Below are 23,226 nucleotides of genomic sequence, written 5' to 3'. Positions count from 1 at the left end.
CATATCTCCCGAATGTATATGTGCAAGTGATAGGACTGAGCCACACCAAGCTGCCTACCATTGCAAAGGCTGGAATGGGACATAGGGCAGAATTCCTCATGGAAAAAATGATCCTTTTCTTATCACTTGAGAGAAGGACCTTTTGGTTTTTTTGGTTTTGAATTTTGATGCTGGGTCAGCATCTTTAGTGACAGCAATTCTGTTGTGATTCCTATACTGCACAATAAGAGATCCAAAACTACCTTGAGTATGATGATGTAGAGCCAAATTCTGTACTAGCTTTCTCTCTTCTGCAGTGGGATGGAAGAGAAAGGGCAAAGGCACACCCTGCTGAGTTTAACAGTTAAAATGTATTATCAGACTGTGTTATGTTCTATGTTCTCATAAATGGCAAAGCTGTCCCACAGAGATCGGTATGTGGGAAACATCTTGGGAACCAGTGCGCAACTTGATCATGCAAAAATTTTAGGACAGCAAAGAGAAGTGAAGTGTTATTTCAAAGCTATGCTCAGACTACTTCAGGCACAGATGCTGTAATAGCTGGAACTTTCTATTCTACATTTCCATTGTTCATGTGTCCACACTCCTTTGCAAAAGCAGAGTCAGCTTCATAAGTCAGGGAAAACGATTTCCAAAATAACTGTCTCTGTCAGAACCCAGTCTTCTGGCTCACTACAGATGATCAAGAGATTTCTTGATGTTGAAACAGATGAACTAAAGTCAGTGTCTGGTGGGATTACAGCACTACTCTGGCAATGTTGCTGAGGACTGTCTCCTTTTCGGATGAGGAGACAATATGGCAAGTGAAAGGATCTTTGCACACAGAAAGAACTTACCTCATTGACAAGCGACCTTTATGATTAACTTGATGTTACTCTTTCCACATAAGTTAATATAGCCCCATAACAAGAGGCCACAGTATTTACAAACTGCCTTTGCATTGGAAAAAATCATTGTCTAGATCTCCCATAAACTCAGCTAGCCACATTTAAAAACAAACCAAACCCCCAAAACCCTGCAGTACCTTGATTGAGTCTCCTGTGCTCATCAAGACCAAATCTTAGACTCTTTCTCATTGATCAAATTCTCAGCTCTCATCTTTACAGAAAAGCTTTGTTCTCTAAATGCAAGTGTTAAAATATTTGAGTGATAACTGTTATCAAGATGTGTTAAACAAATCAGTCTCATCAGTCTTTATTAGGACAGGCTGCCATCTAGTCTTATTTATACAGTTTTCAGTTACTGAATAAGTTTTTGGTCATCTCTGCTTTTTGGCTAAGAACAAAAGAACTCTTGTCCCTGTATTTGTTTACAAAGCAAAGAATTATATTGAATAATGAAACCCAGACTAATGACAGAGTTCCAATTTCTGCTCAGTATGGCTCCATCCGTAACAACTATAATCAAGTCAGCAGTCAATCATAACAGAATTAAAGGTTCTAATATGGCTACATTGTAAATTGACAAACCTCTGGGTGAAGGATTTTAACTGAGTTAAAATGCATAGTTATTTTCTGTGCACACTCCAAAAATATCTAACGACACAGGTACTGTGACTGGCTGACATCTTCACCAGCATTACACAGCAAACAAAGCTCCAACACACTTCTTCTGAAACACAATATTACCAGTCAAATAGCACGAAATCTTACATACTGTAATAATGCCAGCAGAGAAAGACAAGGTAAATATATTTATCCTTGCTGTTATGCTCATTTTTGGAAATTATTTCCAGAAGAGGTTTACAAGATCTGCCAAGGCTCATGATTTAACTTGTAGTTTTTCAAGCTGTGTTCTAGCTTGTTTGTTTTATAAATAGCTTGAGGCACAACTCTTCTTTACTAAAGACCCCCTCCCAGAACAAACCTGATTTTAAAGAAATGCAGATATTTGTACATGAAAAGAATAATCAATTAATGTTATAAGAAAAAACTTGAACATTTTTATAATGACAGAGCATCCAAGTAAGAAGCATGCAAGTAAGTATAGGCTAGCATTTCTTAAAGCCATTCTAATACCATTTAAGCAGGGAATTTCACCTTTTCCCAATTTCTGAATATTTCATGTTAGACATACAATGAAAATATTATGAACACCGTAAAAGTAAATGATAGACTGAAGAGTTACCTTGCCAAAAAGCGAAATTCACAGATTCAGCATGGCATGCCGAAATAGGTGGATGGTGACTGACCTAATACCAAGACATGAAAGGGGGAAAAAAAAGATGGACATATTAACACTTGAACAGTCATTTTGGTTCGGGTTCTTTTTTTTTTTTCCCTTCATTTTTCATTCATATATGACATTTACAATTTGAACGTTTACTTTCCTTTTGCAGTTGTGTCCTGAAGGGGGAGTCAGTGAGATTAATAAGGTACTGAGACTTAAGAAGCCTGGAAAGAAATGGGAAGCACTTATTTTAAAAGGCCTGTGAATTTTGTTCATCGAGTGAAAATCTAACTGTACATTTTGTACATTGTCTCTAAGGTGATAATTACATTTACCCTTAGGACCTCTTCATATATTAACAGAAGCTGCACTTTGAGCGCACAGACAAAAATAAAAAAACCAAAGGGCCAAATTCTTCTGTACAGTAAATACCCACAAAACCCTGACTATGAGGGAGGAGACAGTGATCAGCATCTCTGAGGGGGCCACGAGTGGAGAAATCAAGCCATGAAATTCCATCTAGCAACCTCTGCTACTGCAGTAGTGACACCCCAGGTGTTTCTAGTGCAAAACGCTAACCACACGCGCTGCATTTTATCAGCTTTGGGTAATAGCACATACGTGAATTAGGGCAACCATCAAAATAGCAATGCACGGGCTGTAAGTAAATAAACAAATACCCAATGCAGACTATTAAAAGGAAATAGTAAATAATAAAGTAACTGCACAAAGTGAAAGCAGCCACTCCTCCTTGGCTGTAAATTCTCCCTTCTCGGTGAACACGACTAACGACTGACCAGGACCAACTCTTTGATGTGTAATGCCTACTGTTCTTTTGACAAAGACAACTTTATTTTCAAGTCAAATTGCTATTTCCCACTATGAATTTAAATTCTTAACCATCTACATGGCTCAAATGCACTTTTACTTTCTTCTTTGTTACTGATTTTGCAAACCTGTTATGGAGCATTTTTTCTGCAGGCATCCAGTTATTTACTGAACATCCTCTACTTGGTTTTAAAAAAAAAAAAAAGAGAACAGTACTAATTACTCTCAGCTATGCCCTAATCCACCAAGAGCAACACTCTTTCTCTCACATACTGCACCCAGATTAACCCCAGATGTCAGTATAATTCATGGGTTAAACTTAGCTCTCACTTAAACTGTTATAATTCCAGAGTGAGGTCATGGTGCTAAGTGGAGTTATTCTAAACTCACTCTAGTAGTAGAATAGAACCTCTGTTATTTTATACATTTTGCCTATCTATTCCATGGATTACATAATATCTGCACTAACAAGTTATCTAGAGTAAGCATCAAAATGCTTGCACAAGCAATAAGCAACAGCTCCTGATGCAAAGAGAAATATTTAATGCTTGCAAGCTGCATGAAATTTCTTTCCTCCTATACTGCCCTCCCTTCGTAATATTCCTCCACCCCATAATATTACAGTAACTTTACCGCTGTAAACTCACGTCACTTATTGCACATATTAGAACAACAATTGTTAACAGCCCAAGCCCCCTCATGTATTAAAATGCCTCTTTAGAAAAAGTAGCCTTTGTACTGATTTATCCACTATTCAAGGGAAAATGTCTTCCTTTAATTGAATCTAACATTAAGCTCAGTACCAATCTTTATTCACCACTTTGTTACTCCAATTTGATGTTACACTGGTAACTGCAGTGCTCTGTACACATCATTTTAGAACTGAAGTAACACAATGAAGAACCAGATACATTACTTGAACTTTAAATTTGATTCTTGCTTTGACTGTTTTGCTTTTTTCTTTTCCTTATTTTTACTCTTGCCTGTGACATTTCCCGAGACTAAGGAAAGATCACATAGCACTCCTTTTTGTCAGTTCTAAAACATAATGTACAAAATGTTGTCTCTTCAGAGGTGGTCAAAACCACTTTTCGTTTCCTAAAGGAAGCCTCTTAGAAGGCTTTCTCTGATCAAATTTCTAGGTTGTACACCCTTGCCCACTGCACTTTTTGTAATTTTTTTTTTTTATGTCTAGACAGAACAAGACAGCTTTCAATCATTCTTACTCTGCTAGGCACCAGATTATTTAAGTTTTATCTCTTTTTAACATATGTCTCAAGCTTAGCTATTTTGGTAACTTGGCTGGTTTAAATTTAATATTTTTCACCCATACTTAATAATTATTCTCCTATTGGGGAATTATTTTCATAAACACTCAGACCTCGATGTGTTGTATACATCCTTCCCCTACTAAGCTGTGGCACCAGATTTGAAAGGCTTAGCCCACAAAGTATTTGGACAGGAAGCAGAAATATTCATGGTGCCACAGAAAATACTAGTGGTTAATTGACTCACACAAGGGATATATTTGTTATAAAAGAAGACATTAAACAGCTGAAGATACAGTATTTTTAATGATCACACACAAAAGAAAATGACAAGAATGTGAATGCTTGTTGCAGTCCTGATCAGATTTCAGCATGGGGAATTGCACTCTACTTAACCAAGTTATCTAGTTACTGGAGTAGGCAGCCTGCCAGCCTTTGCTTCTCGAGTGTCAGCTGTTGGTTGTCATGTTCCATCCCAGAGTTAGCAGGCTTTCCTCAAAAAACAATTTCCTTCATTTGTAATTCTGCAACGTCCCTTGAGTTTTGCTGGGCTCAGGTTATGTAAAGCAATTTTGTATTTTGCTATTAATTCCAGAGGATTCCAGCCATGCATTTAGAATTAAGCAGTGTATCAAGTAGCAAATCTAAGGGTTGCAGCATACAATACCTGTTCTGCAAAGAACTGGAAACCCTTATCTTCACGAATACATTCATAGGTTTCTCCAAGCACAGGATTAAATGGCTTACTTCCAGCTCGGTAGTAACTGGATGCATATGCAGAGACTGCAAATGCAGCTATATACACCTGGGAATAGCATATGTGGAATTTTGATTAATTAATTTACCACAACCATGCACAATTTTTGCTATACATTCTCATTTAACAGAAGGAAAAAAAAATAAGGTCTTATCCTGACATCGGATTCTGTATTTTTCCATCATTTGCAGACTACAAACATGCATGCATCCTGCAAGTTAAGCACTAGCTCACACGTTAGAGAATTATTCAGTTTTCAGAGAGTCATTCAATGGTTCAGGGATGGAATTATTAGGGTCAAACACTGCAAATTTCATCAACTGAAAACAGCATTTCTGAAAACTGAAACAGCTTAGCATTCTGCAACACAGTTCAAAGCAGTAACCTTAAAAATCACTGTTAGATTTTGTTTTATAACTGGCTTTTATAGTTATGGTCTGTGATTCTATGGATCTACCAACTACCCTTTTCCTAAACATGGCACAGGAAGTATTGGATGAGTTTTCACCAAGTTTGCTATTTCTAATGCAGTTTGAATTGAATTGCCTTTTACCTACTGTGTGCTATTACCTAATCATGAAACTGTTCTCGATTATGACTAAGACACAGGTAACACTTCCAAATTTTTGCAGTCAACTCAAGCATAATTCCTCCTAAACTTGAGGAATTAGAATTTGGGGTTGTTCGATTCAGGTCTCTTTAGTACCATTTTTCTCCCTTTTCATTCCCTTTTCCTCATCTTGTGAAAGTGTATATGCTCTCCTTTCACAATTTCAGAAACTGAATCCACTTCAGAATGGCTCTTTTATGAACTATTGCAATTACTATGCAACAGCTAGCATTAATTTTGCCTCAGGAATTTATCAAAGGCAAAGAATACTCCATTCTGAGGTAATTTCCAGATGCTTGGGTGTGGGAAGGAGGGAAAAGGCTTCTTTTCACTCCCATATGAACAACTACTGCTCACTTCCTTTTCCTTTTAACATATATTCTCAAGAGAACAAAAAAAGCTATGCACCAAAAACTCCAGTTAATAGCCACACCCTCTGTCATGAGAACAGACACTGAATTGTAACCCTTGCAGAGTGTCAGAATGGAGCAAGAAGCTTTTCAAACAGTATTTATAACAAGACTATTTACACTCATCAATAACCTCATTTTAAGATAAGATATATTGAGTTGAAAAGGCTTAATTCAGTTTAAGGGACAATCTATGGCTTCCATTTAAGGGAATTTAGAGAGCTTTTAATCCTTTATTTACGGGCTTACATATTAAGTAGCTGTTGTGCACCTGGAAACAGAACAACTGAAATGCATTTTTCTCTTGTTCTTTTGCCAAATGCTGAATTCAGGGTTCTGCACTGGCAGAAGATGACACCATTATTGTACCCAACATACATTCATATTGCCCGGTTTTGAGATCCTGAACATTTCGGATCAACCCCAAAAATTCACAAAGCCAGTTAATAAAACAAATGGAGCTCATTTATAAAGATACCACAGTAGCGTAGGGCTGGAAGATCCAGCATCCTCTATGCACAAATGTGTTACCAGATTAGACACCCTTAAAAAAAGATATATTGTGTCTTTCGTACTCAAGAGGGAAGTATATTAGTTCAACCCTCCCTCCCTTTTTGCTGTAAAATTTTAATCTTACAGAGTAAGAGCTGCAAAACAGAACTAAACTACTTCTTTGTTTAACCTTGCAGGACTGCAAGGTACTTGAGGAGAGAGACTTCCTGACAAAAGCAACAGAAATTATGCAGAAGAGTCAAAAATAGTGGGTATGTAAGTATGTACAGACACACATTTGGCGAGTGTGCCTCTCTCAGCTGGGAGAAAAAGAAAAATGGAACAGAACATCTTCATTTCTTTGGCAGATTGTTTTTATATTTACTCTGTTCTAATTATATTGAATGCTACTAAGTATTTGGAATAAGATATTTACCATCCGTTCAAATGGGTTAGGCGTATGCGCTGCTTTATCTAGTAGTTCACTGTACTCCAGCTCCTCGCAGAGACGCTGAAGGGTGTTAAGTGGCTCATTTAATTCAACAGGCATGGCCACTTTGGAGAGATCCTTTCCTATGTTATTTCTCAGGATATTCCATAGGCTGATGTTACTTGTATTAGGACACGGAGCTGGTAAACATGTTCTCCGTTTAGAATTGCATCCAATTCCACTTTCAGAAATACAATCTGAAAAGGAAGGAAGTGGCAGAACAAGACAATTCACTGTTTACTTAGTTTCATCCCCTTTGCAAACATACATTAAAATGCAACCATCTTTTTTCTGTCAAAACTTCCTTCCACCCTCACAATTCATTCAAGTATTTCGCTTGTGGTTTGAAGATAGCCTGTTATAAAAATGATAAAGTTAAGAACAAGATTTTAATTTCTGTATGTTAACTGAGGTAAATGCCAGCTACAAAAGATGCATAAAAATGACATTTCTTCCCCTTAAAGGCTATAAGAAAGGCTCAGGCTTTCCACTGAATTTGAAAGAGTAAATATTATAACTATTTTATTTGTAACAGAGATAGATTCCTATCTGTTTAAGGGACATAAAACCTCCCTCCTTGACAGAGCTTCAATTAAGTTGACACTTCTCAGAAGGCAAGGCATAACTTACAGATCCAAGCATAATAACAACTCCTACCTATCTTTTCCTACTTTTTTGAATACTCCTGTCAGAGAAATTTACTGCACCACAGATTTACACACAGGCTTTTCCACAGTGATCCCCATAGTGCTTAGCATTTAAAAAATTTTAGTGATGTTAGCTTTTAGATATGCCCATACATTGGTGGAGAAATGGCCTGTTTTAAAGGTGGAAAAGCTGAAGTAACTGTGGGGCTATGGGTTTGCTGAAGATTAAAAAAAAGGACTCATCTCAAGAGTCCTTGACATGAGTATCTGAGGTCTGTGTTGCTATGTCAAAGCAATCGGAACAGGATAAATAGTTCTAAGTGTGCCATGAAATGATTTGTGGCAGGATCAAAATAGAGCTACAAGCTTCTGCAACAGGCACTAGTCTGAAGTGATTACATTGCTTAGCTGTACATCAATCTCGTTTCAGAGAGGAATATAGTTGCCACTACAAGAATGTATTTTATCTTTACACATCCTTAGAAGCACCTAGGAAGCTCCTGCCCTAGAATCAGTTACCATTCGGAGATATTCAGGTATAGCCCCAGTCTGTCAACCCCTGTCCTCATCTGGCTTTCCTCACACAGCTTTGTCTTGGAGAAATTAAAACAGCACTGGGCAGCACATCTTTCCTGTGCTGCACGTGCCCAAAGAATCACTGCCCTTAAATGCACGATTTCAACCAGTATTTCCTCCGCTGGTCCACTGACATAAGCACAACATCAGCAGTGCTTCCAACAGTGACAAAGTACAGATAACCACAGGGGCTAACTTCTCCATCACTGCCATGTATGCTAGCCCATACCTCAGATGGAGATTTTCAAGTGTAATCAGCAGCCTCAAAGTTTTAAGGAAGAAGTTTCCACCTTTCCTGCCATTCACAAACTAGAAGTCCTAATATCTCATATGACCAAGTTACTGTAACAAGGATAGGTGAACTATTTGCAGTCTACTGCCTACCTCTTCCTTTTTGCATAAAAATGGCATGGGCACTATGAATCAAAAAATACACGTGAAACAATTATACTGTTAAAGAGTTAAGAGGTTGGCTCCTATACTTCCCTTTTGGAAGAATTTATTTAATATCAGAAGAGGCCAAAAAGAAGGATGTTCCCTTAGATACCTCAGGAATGAGGGGATATCTGGAGAGGAAGGAGGTAAATGCTAAAAAATTATCCTTGTTCAAAAGAGCTCTCTGAAATGGGATTTGGCTATGTCCTTTGACAGCTTCTGATTAAAAGCAGAATACTAATTGACTGAACTACATATTCTGGACCAGCCCATTAATTAGGGTAAACTGGTGACAAAACAGAGTAGAGAAACAACTAAGATATTCAGATACCAAATTTTCTATACAGTGAAGTTTGCCCACCCCCCATGAAAAGAAAAGCCCATGCAGTTCTGGTTTGCAAGAGCTGTGACAAATGGCCAGCAATAATACCGAAGGAGATTAAGACATCTGACCTCCAGCTAGACTCAATGACTTTTAAGGCCAGACTGGACCATTATTGTCATCTGGTCTGACCTTCTAATTACAGTGGCCAGAGGATTTTATCATAATCCCACAATTTACGGTTCAGCTAAAGCCGTGTAGGAAAAAAGACATCCAGTTTGCTATTAATGGGAGTGGCAGGCTGCCCAAAGCACAGAAATAGCAGGTACCAGAAGCATGTGGAGGTGCTGCTAATACGGAAGAGCTTCAGTGATAGTCTTTTTTACAAGAAGAGGAACAGCCACACTAGTACAGTTTTCTAAGGTCCAGATCATGAGATAAATCAATCTATATTCTTTCCTGTCTTTCAAAAATAATCTTCATTTTTAAACAGTTACAGAATACAACAGATCTCCAGGCATATCAAACTACCCAAGTTCATAGGGATCCACTGGTCCTTGGAGATGATCAGGAAACAGCTGCTAGCAAGAAACCACTGTTCAGCATTTTTGAAGATCAAAATATATTGATAGAGTGGGAAGAACATTGTGGTTAGCTGAAAGGAGTTGAAGGCACAAAGCCAATTAGTTTGTTATGACCAATTCTTCTCCCTCTTTTTTTGATTCTGTCTCTAATTAGCAAGACAGTTAAATAAGCATATGTACTAAACAAGACTATCATGATTAAAAGATGCAAAAAAGAAATCCTTATGGTCATACACCAGGCCTGCCAGTGTGTAATTATTCTCATGTTCCTTTAAACACTGAGTTCTGCTAAAAACAACAGAACTCTGAATGCGGTTGTTAAATTGCAGACTGAAAAAACAGAGTGACAAGAAGAAAATTACTTTTTGAAAAAAAAGAAAGCAGCTAGGCCTTGCTACTTTGAAAAATCCTGTGGCCATGAAAGGAACTGAAAAGGAGTGGGAGTTGCAACAAGGAAGCCAAGAAAATAGGTGTTTCTCTGCTGATACAGAACCACCATCCTGCTTAATCAACGGTGCCTGGGCCCTGTTAATCAGATTAGCCAGAATGTGCTGTTCAAAACCAATCTGAGGCTGTAAGAGAAAAAACACAGGCTGTTTACATCTCAAAACCTGTAATATCAAATTATTTCTAGCAAGAGAAGAAAAAAAATATCCCAAACAAAAAGAAACAAAGAAAATTCTCAAAACATGGTATAATAAAACACTGAACTTACCTAAAGTTTGTCTTTCATTCTCCATCTCATTGCTTAGGTTATCTTCTGAGACATTATCACTGATATCACTTACATATGAGTCATCATCCGATACCTGAGTGTGGGGTAGGGAAATAAGCAAGATACATCACTCATTAAAATAACCCCATATGCGCATGAAATTGTTACTTTCTGCTGCAATTATAATTTTAATAGATTTGAACTGTTTAAGCTGTGTTTCAGTATAGGAAAGTACTCAGAAGTCCTAAGAAGACACAATTGAGTTTGGGAGAGATCACCATCATTGAAAATTCAACTATTCTTTTAGTGGAGACATGCTTCATCTTCTTGGCCCCACAGCTAAGAAGGCTTTCCTCATATCAAAAGCCAAGGTTTTTATGGAGTCTGAGAGAGGCGACAAAATGAGCTATTAAGTTTCAATATGCATGACATCAGCCCCAAGGCACCTACACATACCACAAAGGCACGTATGAATATATATTTCTATGATACAATTTCTTAAGCACCTGTATAACGACTCAAGGCAGAGAGTACAATATATGCAGTAGCTGCATACTAGCTACCTAATTGCCATTTGCCTCAATGTGCATATAAGACTTCTCCATAATAATTGTTACATTTTACTGTGAAGAGACAATGACAACAAATAAATACACGCAGCATATTAATTTCTAAATGTTTTGAAAATTTTCATTTTCTGGCAGTCATCTGATGTGCTGTTAGCCCTCAGAAAGACTGCAAGTTAAGTAGCAGATAAGAAACTACATCAGAATGATGTCAATCCGAACACTCAGACCTCATTTTCTGAAGAGCTAGCAGACAGTAGGACTTCTTGTGCATCAAAAAATTCTGTGAGAGAGTCAGCTACAGACAGTCTGCTTTCATTGGAGACCTGGTGAACCAGACCTCTGCTTTCTTCTCTTGAATTTTCCTGTTTAAAAGAAATAAAAAGTTTTGAGAGGAGAAGTAGCGCAAATAGCATTCATGCATGCAATTCCAGTCACATAACTTAAAGGGTTGTAAAACACCGGGAGAAGATTGCACATGCTCCTCTCCAATTTAGTGAAAGGCAGCATGTATTTCAAAGAGGGATTTAAAACCAAAGTAAAACAGACCAAAGAGAAGAAGAAAAAAAGAAGGAAAAAAAAGCAATGCATATTCAGTAAATGTTATGATGCTGCACATACTTTTTCCTCAAAAAAAAAAAGTAAAGATGCTTTGATATTTGAGTGATTTAGCCAGATATACACAAGTGTATCATCAAAAAGCCCCCAAAAGAACAAAACTCCCATCTCTTTATATTACATCCTAGATTCACATTCCCTTCTGATCTTAGCAAATGAATTAGTCTTTTCCTCCCGAGCCTTGCTTAACGCAAAGCCTGTGGTGCAGTGGCATACAAAATTCAGAGGGGCAAAGTTGCTTTCTATATAATAGCAATGCTTTCCTAGCTCTCTTTCTTCACTAGATAATTTTCTATGCTGTGCTTTGGGAAGCTTTCCTTCATATCCACACCTGAGAGAGCTCCGTGTTAACCAAAACCAACATATCAAAGCCACATAAACGACATTGCTTTTGCTGCTGCAGGCACGTTTGACTGCCTCGGAGATCTTGGTAACTCCTCCCACAGAAGCTCTACAGATCGTTGGCGTAAGCAGAGTTCCAAAACGTGGCCTAGCAAAGGTAGGGTGACCAGTGAGACTTGGTTCATTCTGTGGATGCAGTAAAAAAGCTGTAGAACATTGTGCACTACTGTTTTCCCTGATAACTCCACCAATGCTAAGGAAAAGGGCTCGCTGGCCCAAAGGAGTGTATTAGCTGCTCTCAAGCTTTTCTGCATGAGATGCTTTACTAACTTGTAACCATGACTGTCCTATCAGAATTTTGCAGGAATTGTAGTGCTTTACTTTCAGAACAACATAATGAACAATCTGACAAGTCTATAATCAAACTGACAAATCATCTTTCAAAGCTTTTCTGCTGGTAGATTTTACTGTAGTATGGAACGTTATACAGTATGCACTGATAATGGTGACATGGTAACGAACCAAATTGTTATCATACAAAAGACTTTAAAAAAAAAAAAACAACAAACCAAAAAACTTCTGATACAGCAGCAAGAAAAGAGGAAACCTCAACATTGTCTCTTCTGTGGGAAGCAGTTACACTAGCCTACAAGTAAAAAAAGGATCTTAAACATGTGAGCATTGCTACTGGGATTGTTTCCAACATTATTTTGAATCTGAGAAAAAAAGCGAGCGGGAAAGGCTCATAAATATCTATCACATGAGAGTTTCAGGTTGTCTTCTTTCATGTTCCCACTCTGGCATGATAAACTGCAACATAAACTGCCCAATAGACAAACCAAACTTCTACCTTATGCAAAGGCTTGAGATACTAGTTTATACTGCTCCAGTTTTCACAGGTCCATCATAGCACCTGATGTATCATTTAGAGCAAAGTTTTGTGCAGTGGCCCTGCCTTCCTCACAGCAACACTGCTGTATCATAGTCCTCAGACAAATCTAAAATAAAACTTCTCCAGTGTAAGTGATTTCACCCTTAAGTTCCATCCCAAACCATGCCAGAGGGAATTTGTGAATGAAACCTCTAAAGGACCTTTTGAAAGCTATTTTTGATGCATGTGTGTGTGTGTATATAGTGCATAGAACAAGTTTCAGAAATAATCCATTGTCATTGCAAGGACCTCCACTAAATAAGAAAAGAAAGAACTCCTGAAATTAAAAAAACAATGCATTAATGCTTGTCTGGATAGCAGTTTAAGTGCTGTTCAAATTCTCATGGGATTAAAAGCAAAAGGCATTAGAATGATCAACTACCTTAAAGAAAAGAAAAAAAAAACCCCAAACAGCTAAATATGACCAAAACATAGCTCTACTAAAACAGAACTAAACCAGAAGTGAACAGACGGAATGACTAAACTGTCTTTAAAAAAGAAAGGAAATAATAAGTTGTATAAAACCCCCAGTGTTACATCCACTCAAGTTCTAATGAAAGATTTATACTACAAGCACAGCAGAAGTTTCTGTATGTGTTAACATTTAGGAAAATCCATCAGAAATAACACAGTTCTTGCTTCCCTCACTAGCACCATTAACACCTAGATCATATGACCTATAAATACACCATATTCACATACATTCTGCAGCAAGCCAAAAAACTGTCTGAACATCAGTACGTCTCAAACTGGCTAATCGGATATGTAGGAGACTGCCTGCCTTCACACAAAGAAAACTAAATGGCTGAAAGGGCTCTTGTACATCTCATTTCTTTGATCCTTTCATGGAAATGTCTGATATTTGTTCTAAACCTTACACAAGCCACACTGGTAGCCAGCGTTCTGGGCTAACAATATTTAGACAGGCAACAGAAAGAACTACAGAACTTGAAAGTTAACAAGGGAATAAGGGGGAGAGAAACAGTAGCATGAGGGTTACAAGGCGGCAGCTCTGTTCATGCTGAATGGGAAGCGGGCAGGAGGCGGGGGAGAACACCAGGAACCAGTAGCAAAAAGCAATGGAAGTATGCTCAGGAAAACTGCTCACAAGGAAAGTCTCTGAAATCAAATATTACACAATGCATCATCAGAAATGACTCATAGCCATGAAAGCGGACTCATTTTACTAACACAATACACCATAGGGAAGACATGAAGAACAGGACAAGATGCAGCTATGCAGCACTGTCTAGATGTAGGGGCTTGAGGAACAGACATCACTGAAAGAGGAAATCCATACCCACCTTCACCAAATCTGGACTTGATTTTGCATTAGATGCTGAATCAAGGATCATAGATTCGGCATGTATTCTGCGTAACCGGTCTTTAAGATCTGTGTTTTGCGCTATTGCCTGGAATATTTAACAAAAATATTGGGGATATAAAGTTCTCTCAACTAACTTGAATGTGGCTTTATTGTGTAAAAAGGGGCGAAGAGTATTTAAAGTGCAGTATAAAACACCACCACCACATGATTTTTTACTGGTTCAGCAAATCATTTATTATAAATGCTTCAAACCTTGTTCATTATCGCTCAAATTAAAACTATTTTTGTTCAGTGTGAGGGAAAAGACACATAAATGGAGAAAAAAAGCCAAAGATGGCAGATTTCAAGTTACCAGGTTTTGCAAGCTGATTTAGTAAGTTATAAATTAATTTTGTGCATCTTTTTTCTTTTCAAGCTCCCTTCCTTCACCCCTATCTCCAACCTAGCCTCTCTCAACATTAATTCTTGCTCTTGCCACATCCAAAACCATTTGATTTTCCCATCAGCCTGGTATACTGACAGCTCCCTTTGCCTTCCACTGACAGAGAAATAAGAGTTAAATTCAGACCGGTACAGGTACAATTTGCGTCCTATCAGCTTATAATGGGAATGATCAGAATAAAAAGCCTCTACTGCAAACTCATGTTTGTTACATGTTATTTACTCATGCTGGGTGCATCTGCTGGACAGATGTCAGAGTAGACTTGTAGGAAGAGAATGCAACCCTGCCTGCAATGAAAATATCTCTGATAAAAAAAGACTGGGTTACTAATTTTGGAACAATACTGAAGACTTACTGCCCATTTTAGTGATCTGAATCAATACTAGGATGTGGAGAACCTTGCTGTTTACACATCCGCTTTGTCCCAAAACGCATCTGATTTCGACAGTAATTTTTGTTGGAAATAGTCTTGAGGGCAGGAAAGACAGTAAGCTCAAAGTGATGATGGAGGGGAGAAAGTAATTTCTGGCTTTACATATGTGTGGTCTGAATTTGCCATACAGGCATATATCACTTCTGTATCAAGTGTTCAAGTGGACGGCATTGTGTTATACCCACAACATCAAATAAGTGCAAAAAAGAATTTACACAGCTTTCCTGTAATAGCATCTTCCAATTTTCATTGTTTGCTACAAAGTGTTTTCTTCCTTCTGTTGTCTTCTTCCTCTCCCAAAAATAAAAATATTGTGCTTTTCCCCATTCTGTATTTGCTGTTCTTAGACTGTGTGTAGGTCAAAGATACTATCTTAATGAGGGAGAAGCAGAGGCAGAGATGCTAATTTTGTGGTGTTTTATCCACTTTAAATCTGTTCACTTTTCTTCCCCTGCCAGGCTGATGAGAGCAAAACAGACTTATGTTTGATAGCTTTCAACCTGTGAGGCTGATTTTTTGTTCCTCATGTACAGAAAACAAACTGAAATGAAGAACAACAAACACTAAGTCAAAGTCATCAACACAGGACTCTCTTGCAAGGAAGTCTTAGAAATATGTCAAGTTTATCATATCTGTGCTTCCATACGTCTTCAAAGGAAGCTTATTCCTTTCTCCTACAGGATCTCTGCTGTACAGGGTGAGAAAATTTCTGTTGGCATCATGGCTTTACAGATCTGCAGGCTAAGAATAGCTCTCACAGGTGTTAACCTCTGCTGAAACTGCCAAGGTTCACAGATGACTTCTGGATGGGCTACAAAAGGCTTATTAAGTATCAGATAAGACCTAAAAGCATGACTTTTAAAAGACATTTAGAGGATGAAGATGGATAACAGAATTTCATTGCTCAGAAAAAAAATTTCCTGCTAAGCTGAGTGTTCATCGAGTTCAGAAATCTTAAAACGGATTTTTTTATTAAAATGGTAGGCAAATAACACTGGAAAAATAAAAGTCACCTATTCAAATATCAGAAGTGGAACATCTGAAAGTCAAAAACAAAGAAGTGCAAGTGAGTGAGTATAGTTATTATGCAACAGGTTTCAGCTTTCTCTAAACACTATGAAGACATCACGGCCTCTAAAGGTCTAGGCAAAGAGGCATGTTATATGCTTAAAAAACTATAACCATATGCAGCTTTTGTAAAGCAAAGGGAAGTTTTCATACTGAAAGAATTCTAAGATGATCTATATCACATTTATCAATGCCAGAGAGCGTCCCCTGCCTCTGATTAGGAATTTGCAACAAACACTGAAATTTTAAGACCATGGTAATGATGGCCCTCATTGCTCTGAAATCAGATCACTGTTTGGTTGACACATTCAAACACGACCAACCCGAAAGTTCTGGTCTCAACCAATTACAAAAAGCACAGCAACCAAAAACCCCCACTTTTTTAAAGAGCACAATCTTTTGTCATTTAGAACTCTGGCCTAACAGCTCCATTGCTGCTTTTAGATGACTAACAGATAATTAAGGTTGGAAATCAATATAAAACAGTTGTACTTGAATTTGCTTTGCAGTGTCTTGGTGCAGCGCAGTGAAGCTCTAGAAGGGACAGCTGAGTGCTTTCAGCGACTCTCACCTTTATTTTATGCCAAGTCATACAGTGAATACTTGAGTGCTGTTTAGGAAAAGAAAAGGAAAAGGAAACCCGCAACCTACCAGAACTGAGTAATTAAACAGTGTATGCTTCCAGAGAAAGTAGACTTATCGTCACAGAGCAGCCCTCTGATTCTTAACATCAAATGATACAGATTATACTATATACCTAAACCAATCTATCAAACTTCAGTGATTTCACAATACCTTTAACACTTAGGAAAGAGTCTTTGAAAAACATCAAGTATAATAACTTACTATGAGTCAATACTGCAAATTCTAGCACAGAACAGACACTAAATAAACAGAAATTAACTACTATAAAATTTAAAAGTATCTGATGACAATGAAGCTTGCTGAACTTCAGCATGTCACTTACGGATGTTAATGCATTCTTCAAGCCAACTATTTGTGCAGATGGAGATGAGGATGCATCGTGCTCCAGCATCTGCTTCAGCTTTTCTCTCTCTGTAGATATGGTGCTGAAAGCTGACCTCAAGGTGAAGTAAACTAGAACCATTTCGTAAAAAGTGACAGTTAAAAACAGCTACCAATTGTACACATATCAGTTATGTAAAACTTCAATGAAACATCATTTATGGTGACAGAAACAAGAATTTAGGTTGAGAGATCCAGGGTGGGTTACTAAAAACAAGTAATATTAATCAAGGTTATAGGGTAGATTTTTTAGTAGGAGAAATGTTTATGATGAATACTACCGTGTTGACTATATTAGCCACAGTCAAAATTACTCTGATTATTTGTGACAGATGGCAACAAAGCTAACTAACCACATCTGCTCTTCACTTGCTTTTGTTCCCCAATTAGCTTGAATCTTCAGATGGTCATGACTCTATTCCACATTCCTTTAAGTATTCCAGTGGGGGAGAAGAAGAGAGGGCAGAAAAAAAACGAAATAGAAAAAAAATAATCAAAAAAGCAGCTATAACACATACTGTGCCACAGCTATAGGGTTACTAGTTTCCCTACAAGCAAGTCAACTGTGGTGTTGAGTTTTGTTATCTTTTTTTGGCATAAAGAAATTTCAGCTTGTTAGATGATTTAGTGACTCAAAGTGATCCTGAATGTTGTGCGCGTTATGCTGCTACTTCTACTCCTTCCTGAGCCAGTATCACCAGCCTGAAACATTTAAATCAGACAACAGATCACGCAATTTTAAAACTACTGGATTTTTAAAGGGGAAATGCACTTTCCTTATTTTTTTACTTTTAAGACATTTATTGTTTTCTTTAACCAAAAGGAATAAAAATTTATTCGAGTAATATTTGTTTATGTAGGATTTCAACGTTCATCTAACTGGAGAATGAGAGGACTTCTAAGAGCCTAATCAAGCCTTGTAATACAGTCATGAGAACTGCCAATGCAAAAATGTATCAATTTACAGGGAAATGGAGATATAAAATCTGAGCATGGATGCATGAAAAGGGCAAAGAACAAGAAATCTCTGATACCACTCTCTTCTAATCATCCACTCCGAGTTAACCTGGATCATCATCACTTCACTGAGTATTTGATGTAACCTAATTTACTCTTCTAAGAAAATATTCTTAAGGTATATTTCAACACTGCAAACCTTACCAAATCTAATTCTCATACTTTAACCTATTTGAAGAAATCTTTAACAGTATCACAGGGGGCTGGGAGGAAGATGGATCCACTATGATCTATTTTGTTAGACTTTCATATGTGGATGACATGACCAGAATCTTCAGTGACCTTAAATGTCATTTAGTAAGTTGTATACTAACTTAAATTTTCAGGAATTATTACATACTAAAGTACTAATGTTACATTTTATTTAATTTGTATCAAAAGCTAAAGTAAAAGTTTTCTTCACTACCCTCTTTTGGAAGGGGTGTGGTATAAAGCAACTTTGGAAAAAAATTCTTTGTACTCTTAATAAAACAATACTGTATTAAATAGTACTAAGTCAATTATCACCTCAAATGCATGGGTCAATCTAACCAAAATTTCCGACATGGACATTTCAGGTAAGATGATCTTGAGTAGGTGATTTCTTTGCTCTGCTTAATAGCAGCTTTTCCAACTGTGCCCTACCCCCACTTCTTTTCTCTTTTTGGAAAACATACATCAGTTTTGACTTTAACTGACTTTATAAAGTTTACTACTTAGATACATTCCTTACGTAACGGAATCGAGATACATCAGCACCAGACGGGAAAAACAAGCAAAGAATGCTTATTGATAACATCAACTATTATCTTGTGCCAATACTTCCAAAAGTCTTTCAGATATAAATGCTTAAGTGCCTTCCTCACCAAGATCACTCAAACAGTAAAAATGTTTCTGGTGCGAGGGTGATGGAGCAAAGCACTGCTAGTGAAAAATTATTTTGAGAGAAGAAACATTTCTAGTCAAGCTGCCCCTCTGGCTGCTTTACATGATTTTACTCTTCTGTATTCACTAAAAATAGGTTACTACCATAGCAACCCTTGCATCACCAACAAATGTTGACTCTGAGATACAGTGAAACACACCGAATATACAAACATACATGTGCTCATATACACACATACATGTGCAAACACAAAAGAGTATAATCTGCTGTTGTGTTTATAGCAACTGATTTTATGATTTTTACCTTTAGGCAAAAAAATACAATCTAGGTTTTTAGCACATAAAACAAAGGGCTGTCCTTTATTAAATAAAAAATTTAAAAATGTGATGATTAAGCCACTTTTTTCAAATGACTCAAGATCTCAACATTTGCAATTCCTCAAGGGAATTAAAGGAAGGGAGGGCGTTTCCTGCTTTTTCTAAACATTAAACAGGAAGCATTCTCAGAAGTCTCAGATATAAAACCACATACAAAACACAATTTCATTTACCTTTATGTGCAATGTGAAATAGGTCCTCTTGCATTTTAGTAAATTCTGATGATGTTTCAGAGCCATCGGAGTAATTTTTCTCCTCTACAAAATCTATTGTAGATAAGTTCGGATTGGAAGCATGCAGTCTCATAGGGGCAGAAAATACTGAAGGCACCTGTAAGGAGTACAGCCATTTGTGATGTTTTTACAAACTGTAAAGAAAACTTTGCTTTACTGTACCCACCTGGGTTACATGTTGGAGACACCAAAAATGGAAAAACTACTGCCAATTACCAATAGGCTTGGAATGGATGACACCTGGCAAATGAAACCATAGATATAACTTTGCCCAAGATATCATACTTGGAGAGTTGGCAAAAGTCCAGGAAACAAGCCCATTGAGAGCTGTAGCATATGCTATACTATTTTTCCCCACTTATAAGTATCTAATCACATGGCCTCTGGATGCAAATATGTACTAACTATCTGGAGAATTTGCAAAAATCTGTACTGATAAAAAAACCCAACACCACAACCCCCCAAACTGGAGGCAGATTGAAAACATGGGTAAAACACATGGCCAGTCTCCTGAAGGTAACAGCACAGATCCTATTGCAGATACCAATGACAACATATTTGTGTTTTGTCTGATATATTACCACTTAAAATGAGCTAGCACAGGACACTACTCAGAAAGGATTCATATTTCCTAAACTGGTCACACCAAGAAGTGATCAATAACTAAGATTTGGAGAAAGATGGGCACTGAAAGAACTGAAGTTACCTGTAACGTTCCTTTAGCCTCTTTCCCAACAACTCTGGATCGCCACCTCCTGTGTGTTCTCTTTTCCTTCTTTGGGCTTTCAAAAGGTCCAACCTTTTAACAACACACAGGACAAAAATAATACAGATTGCCATAAAACTAGCCGAGCTAAGAAGAAATACCTTGTTCCTTTAGGATTTGGGGTTGTTTTTTGGAATTGCAAGGGAAAACTTTTTTTGGTTTTGTTTTTTAAACAACAAACCTGCATGGCATTTATAGCAGGTGCTGAATACGTCCTGTGAAGAACATCCATGCTCTGTAACAGCTGGTTCATTTCCAGTAAATATGTGTGACAGTTGGAGAGGTCTGTTTTGAACAAGAGAATATTTTCAGTTGCCCTAAAGTAACATACACACTGAAAGTTTTTTTCTTTGTAGGTTAGTCTTATTTTGATTGTAGCTAGCTTAAGTTATTCATTGACTAAAAGCACATTATTAGACGACTGGATAAAAAGCTTGTATCCTTCTGTCTTCAAGTTTAAATTCAAAATATTGAAATGCATCTATATGCTGTGTATAATGATCATGATATTTTATCCTAGTTGGTTGCAGAAAAATGAGAATAATGTGATAATTACTGCAGTTTGGGACTAGTTAGAGCTCCTCATGGTGAGGGTAACAATGTCATAGGCAGAAAGACTGAATTGTACATTCAGAGCTAGAGATGAGGGTCCTCTATATTAGAGGTGAAGCTCACTGGTAGGTAGAACTTTACCAAATAAGTATCACACAGACACTACCAACATGAGAAAGATCTTCATGCTCTTAGGAAAGAATGAAAGCAGAAGGTGAATTTGAAGTAAGATTCACTTACTTGTTCAAAAAACACTAAAGATTTAGTGCTTTTTAAATGACTAGATTTTGGATGCTTCCCTTTTCTGAATACCCAGCTTAAGAAAGTTCAAATCTTACTACTGAAGGTGATGTTCGTATATACAAGAAAATGTACTGAAATATACAGGTTCCTTGAAAAGGTGCCTACAATTGATACCCCAATATCCAAAATCACTAGTCCTTTTGAAAACAAGTGAGTAGCCAGTTAATCAACAACCACCCCTTTCCTCCCTCCACTTTCAGGGACAACTCTAACTGTAATGACTACTTACAACGTAGTACTCTTGTTGTCAAGAAAAACAAGCTGAAATATTAGGCTACTTTCAACTTCCTTCAAATATCATTACCTCTTGAGCACTTTTCCATGTCTTCAGAAGACTGTAGCCAAGATGAAATCCTGGACTCATTACTCGAAAAGGAAAATGACAAGTTACCTCCAGCTGACAATGAATTCTGTTTGGTCAAGCTGCCTGTCTGTTCCAAAGAAGAACAAGTGAATTATTAACAAACAATATTTTAATGTTGTATGCACAGATTTTGACAACCAACAGTTGAGGTCCATGATCAGGGACAAGGACTGAAGTCATCAGTAACATGGAGGAAAAAAAGTGTATGAACTAGACTAGGTGTACAGTCATTGAGCATAATGTCAGGATATCTAACATAACTGCTGTCTACAAGCAGCAGAAATACTACAAGAACCATAAAAATTTGCTGAAAACTGAATTTTGAGAAAAGGCAAAGTTCTGCATAAATTAAGTCAACTTAATACAATTAAAGCACCATATCTGAACAGGACCAAAGTCAGACATTCTATTCCTTCTCCATGTTCCCCAAAGAAGCCCCAAAAGTAACTGAAATGTAACATGCACATATTCGTTAAAGCTATTTTTCAGTGAAGAAAGCAAGATCTACTAAATGTTATTTAAAAATTTTACTCAAGGTTGTATGACTTTAGCATGGATTTGGCGTGACAGGCCTTAATACATGTGTGACCATACACCTCATCTGTGTAAATACTACCCTTTTACAACGTCTCAGTAACCATTTTCAAACTTATCTCATTTTCAGCAGTGCCCACTATCAGATGCTTCAGGGGATGCTGGAAATTCTTTGTAAGAGCTAATTGAGCAGTACAATTAAGTAGTTTCCAATGGGAAGAAATTTCTACCCAATACTATTACCAGTTGACTGTGGCCTATAATGCTGTTTTCTCCTCTAATGTAACTACAAATAATAGCCATTCAAATGCCTAATTATTTTTAAACCTTACTAAACCTTTCATCTTTAATAATATCTGTGTCAGGAAATTGCACAAATTACATGCTTTGTCAACATCTTATTTAAAATGTTTTAAAATGTTTCATCTTAAGTGCCATTACATGACCACTTTACTGGTTATGAGAAAAGCTAAGTTGTTTGGCTCTTCTCTGAAGCATACACTTTACAAACTTTGTTATCTCCTGCTCACCTTATATCAGAACTTAGGTAGTACTAGTTTTAAATCTATTCATAGGAAACATCATCTACATCTCAGTCAGTTGCTGTTTTCTTAGTTGGTCTTTTTAAATTTACAATATAAGCTCCAACTTGAGTTGCAGAATAGAATAAAATGCACTATCCACGTGATGTCATTCAGTATCAATTTATATAGTCAGTATGCAACAGTACTAAGCATCAATAAGCACACTTATTTTTAAATTAATCTATGTAGTTTAGCTGTTTTATTCCTACATAAAGCTCCTGTATGAGCTTTAGTCATCTATATATGTATACCCAAATAATAATCCCAGCATCTTTAAAAGCACAAGTAAACTGAATTTAAAGATAAGCAATTGTACTGGCATTTTGTGAACAAATCCCACATTTATCTCTTCAGAAATCTATCTCATATAACCAACTTTTCCAGAACTCATATACATGAGGGGCATGAGCAGGAGGGAAGAAGGAAGTAGGCATTGCCAAGAAACAGGCAAGAGAGAGTTTGTGTAGCTCCAGTTAGCACAGTTTTGCTTTTAATCAGCATGGCTAAGCTTTAGAATCCAAGCATTCAACATAAACATATGTAGATACATACACCTACCTCCCAACAACAACAAA

General features: G+C 37.2%; 1 protein-coding gene across 1 annotated transcript in view; it reads right to left on the bottom strand.

The window, feature by feature from the left end:
- The window catches only part of OSBPL3 (oxysterol binding protein like 3), a 45,560-nt gene that overhangs the window by 9,422 nt on the left and 12,912 nt on the right, over window positions 1-23,226 (bottom strand). The window contains exons 6-16 of the mRNA XM_050892903.1: window positions 21,474-21,600; window positions 20,496-20,599; window positions 20,255-20,347; window positions 19,489-19,645; window positions 16,998-17,128; window positions 14,065-14,172; window positions 11,100-11,234; window positions 10,304-10,397; window positions 6,971-7,221; window positions 4,933-5,070; window positions 2,128-2,191 (exon numbers count right to left, since the gene is read on the bottom strand). Coding sequence (XP_050748860.1) covers window positions 2,128-2,191; window positions 4,933-5,070; window positions 6,971-7,221; window positions 10,304-10,397; window positions 11,100-11,234; window positions 14,065-14,172; window positions 16,998-17,128; window positions 19,489-19,645; window positions 20,255-20,347; window positions 20,496-20,599; window positions 21,474-21,600 — 1,402 coding nt within the window. The remainder of the gene's footprint in view (window positions 1-2,127; window positions 2,192-4,932; window positions 5,071-6,970; window positions 7,222-10,303; window positions 10,398-11,099; window positions 11,235-14,064; window positions 14,173-16,997; window positions 17,129-19,488; window positions 19,646-20,254; window positions 20,348-20,495; window positions 20,600-21,473; window positions 21,601-23,226) is intronic.

The sequence above is a fragment of the Gymnogyps californianus genome, chromosome 2, assembly GCF_018139145.2.
Source record: "Gymnogyps californianus isolate 813 chromosome 2, ASM1813914v2, whole genome shotgun sequence".
In the NCBI taxonomy this organism is placed as follows: Eukaryota; Metazoa; Chordata; class Aves; order Accipitriformes; family Cathartidae; genus Gymnogyps; species Gymnogyps californianus.
This window is presented reverse-complemented; position numbering and strand designations above follow the sequence as displayed.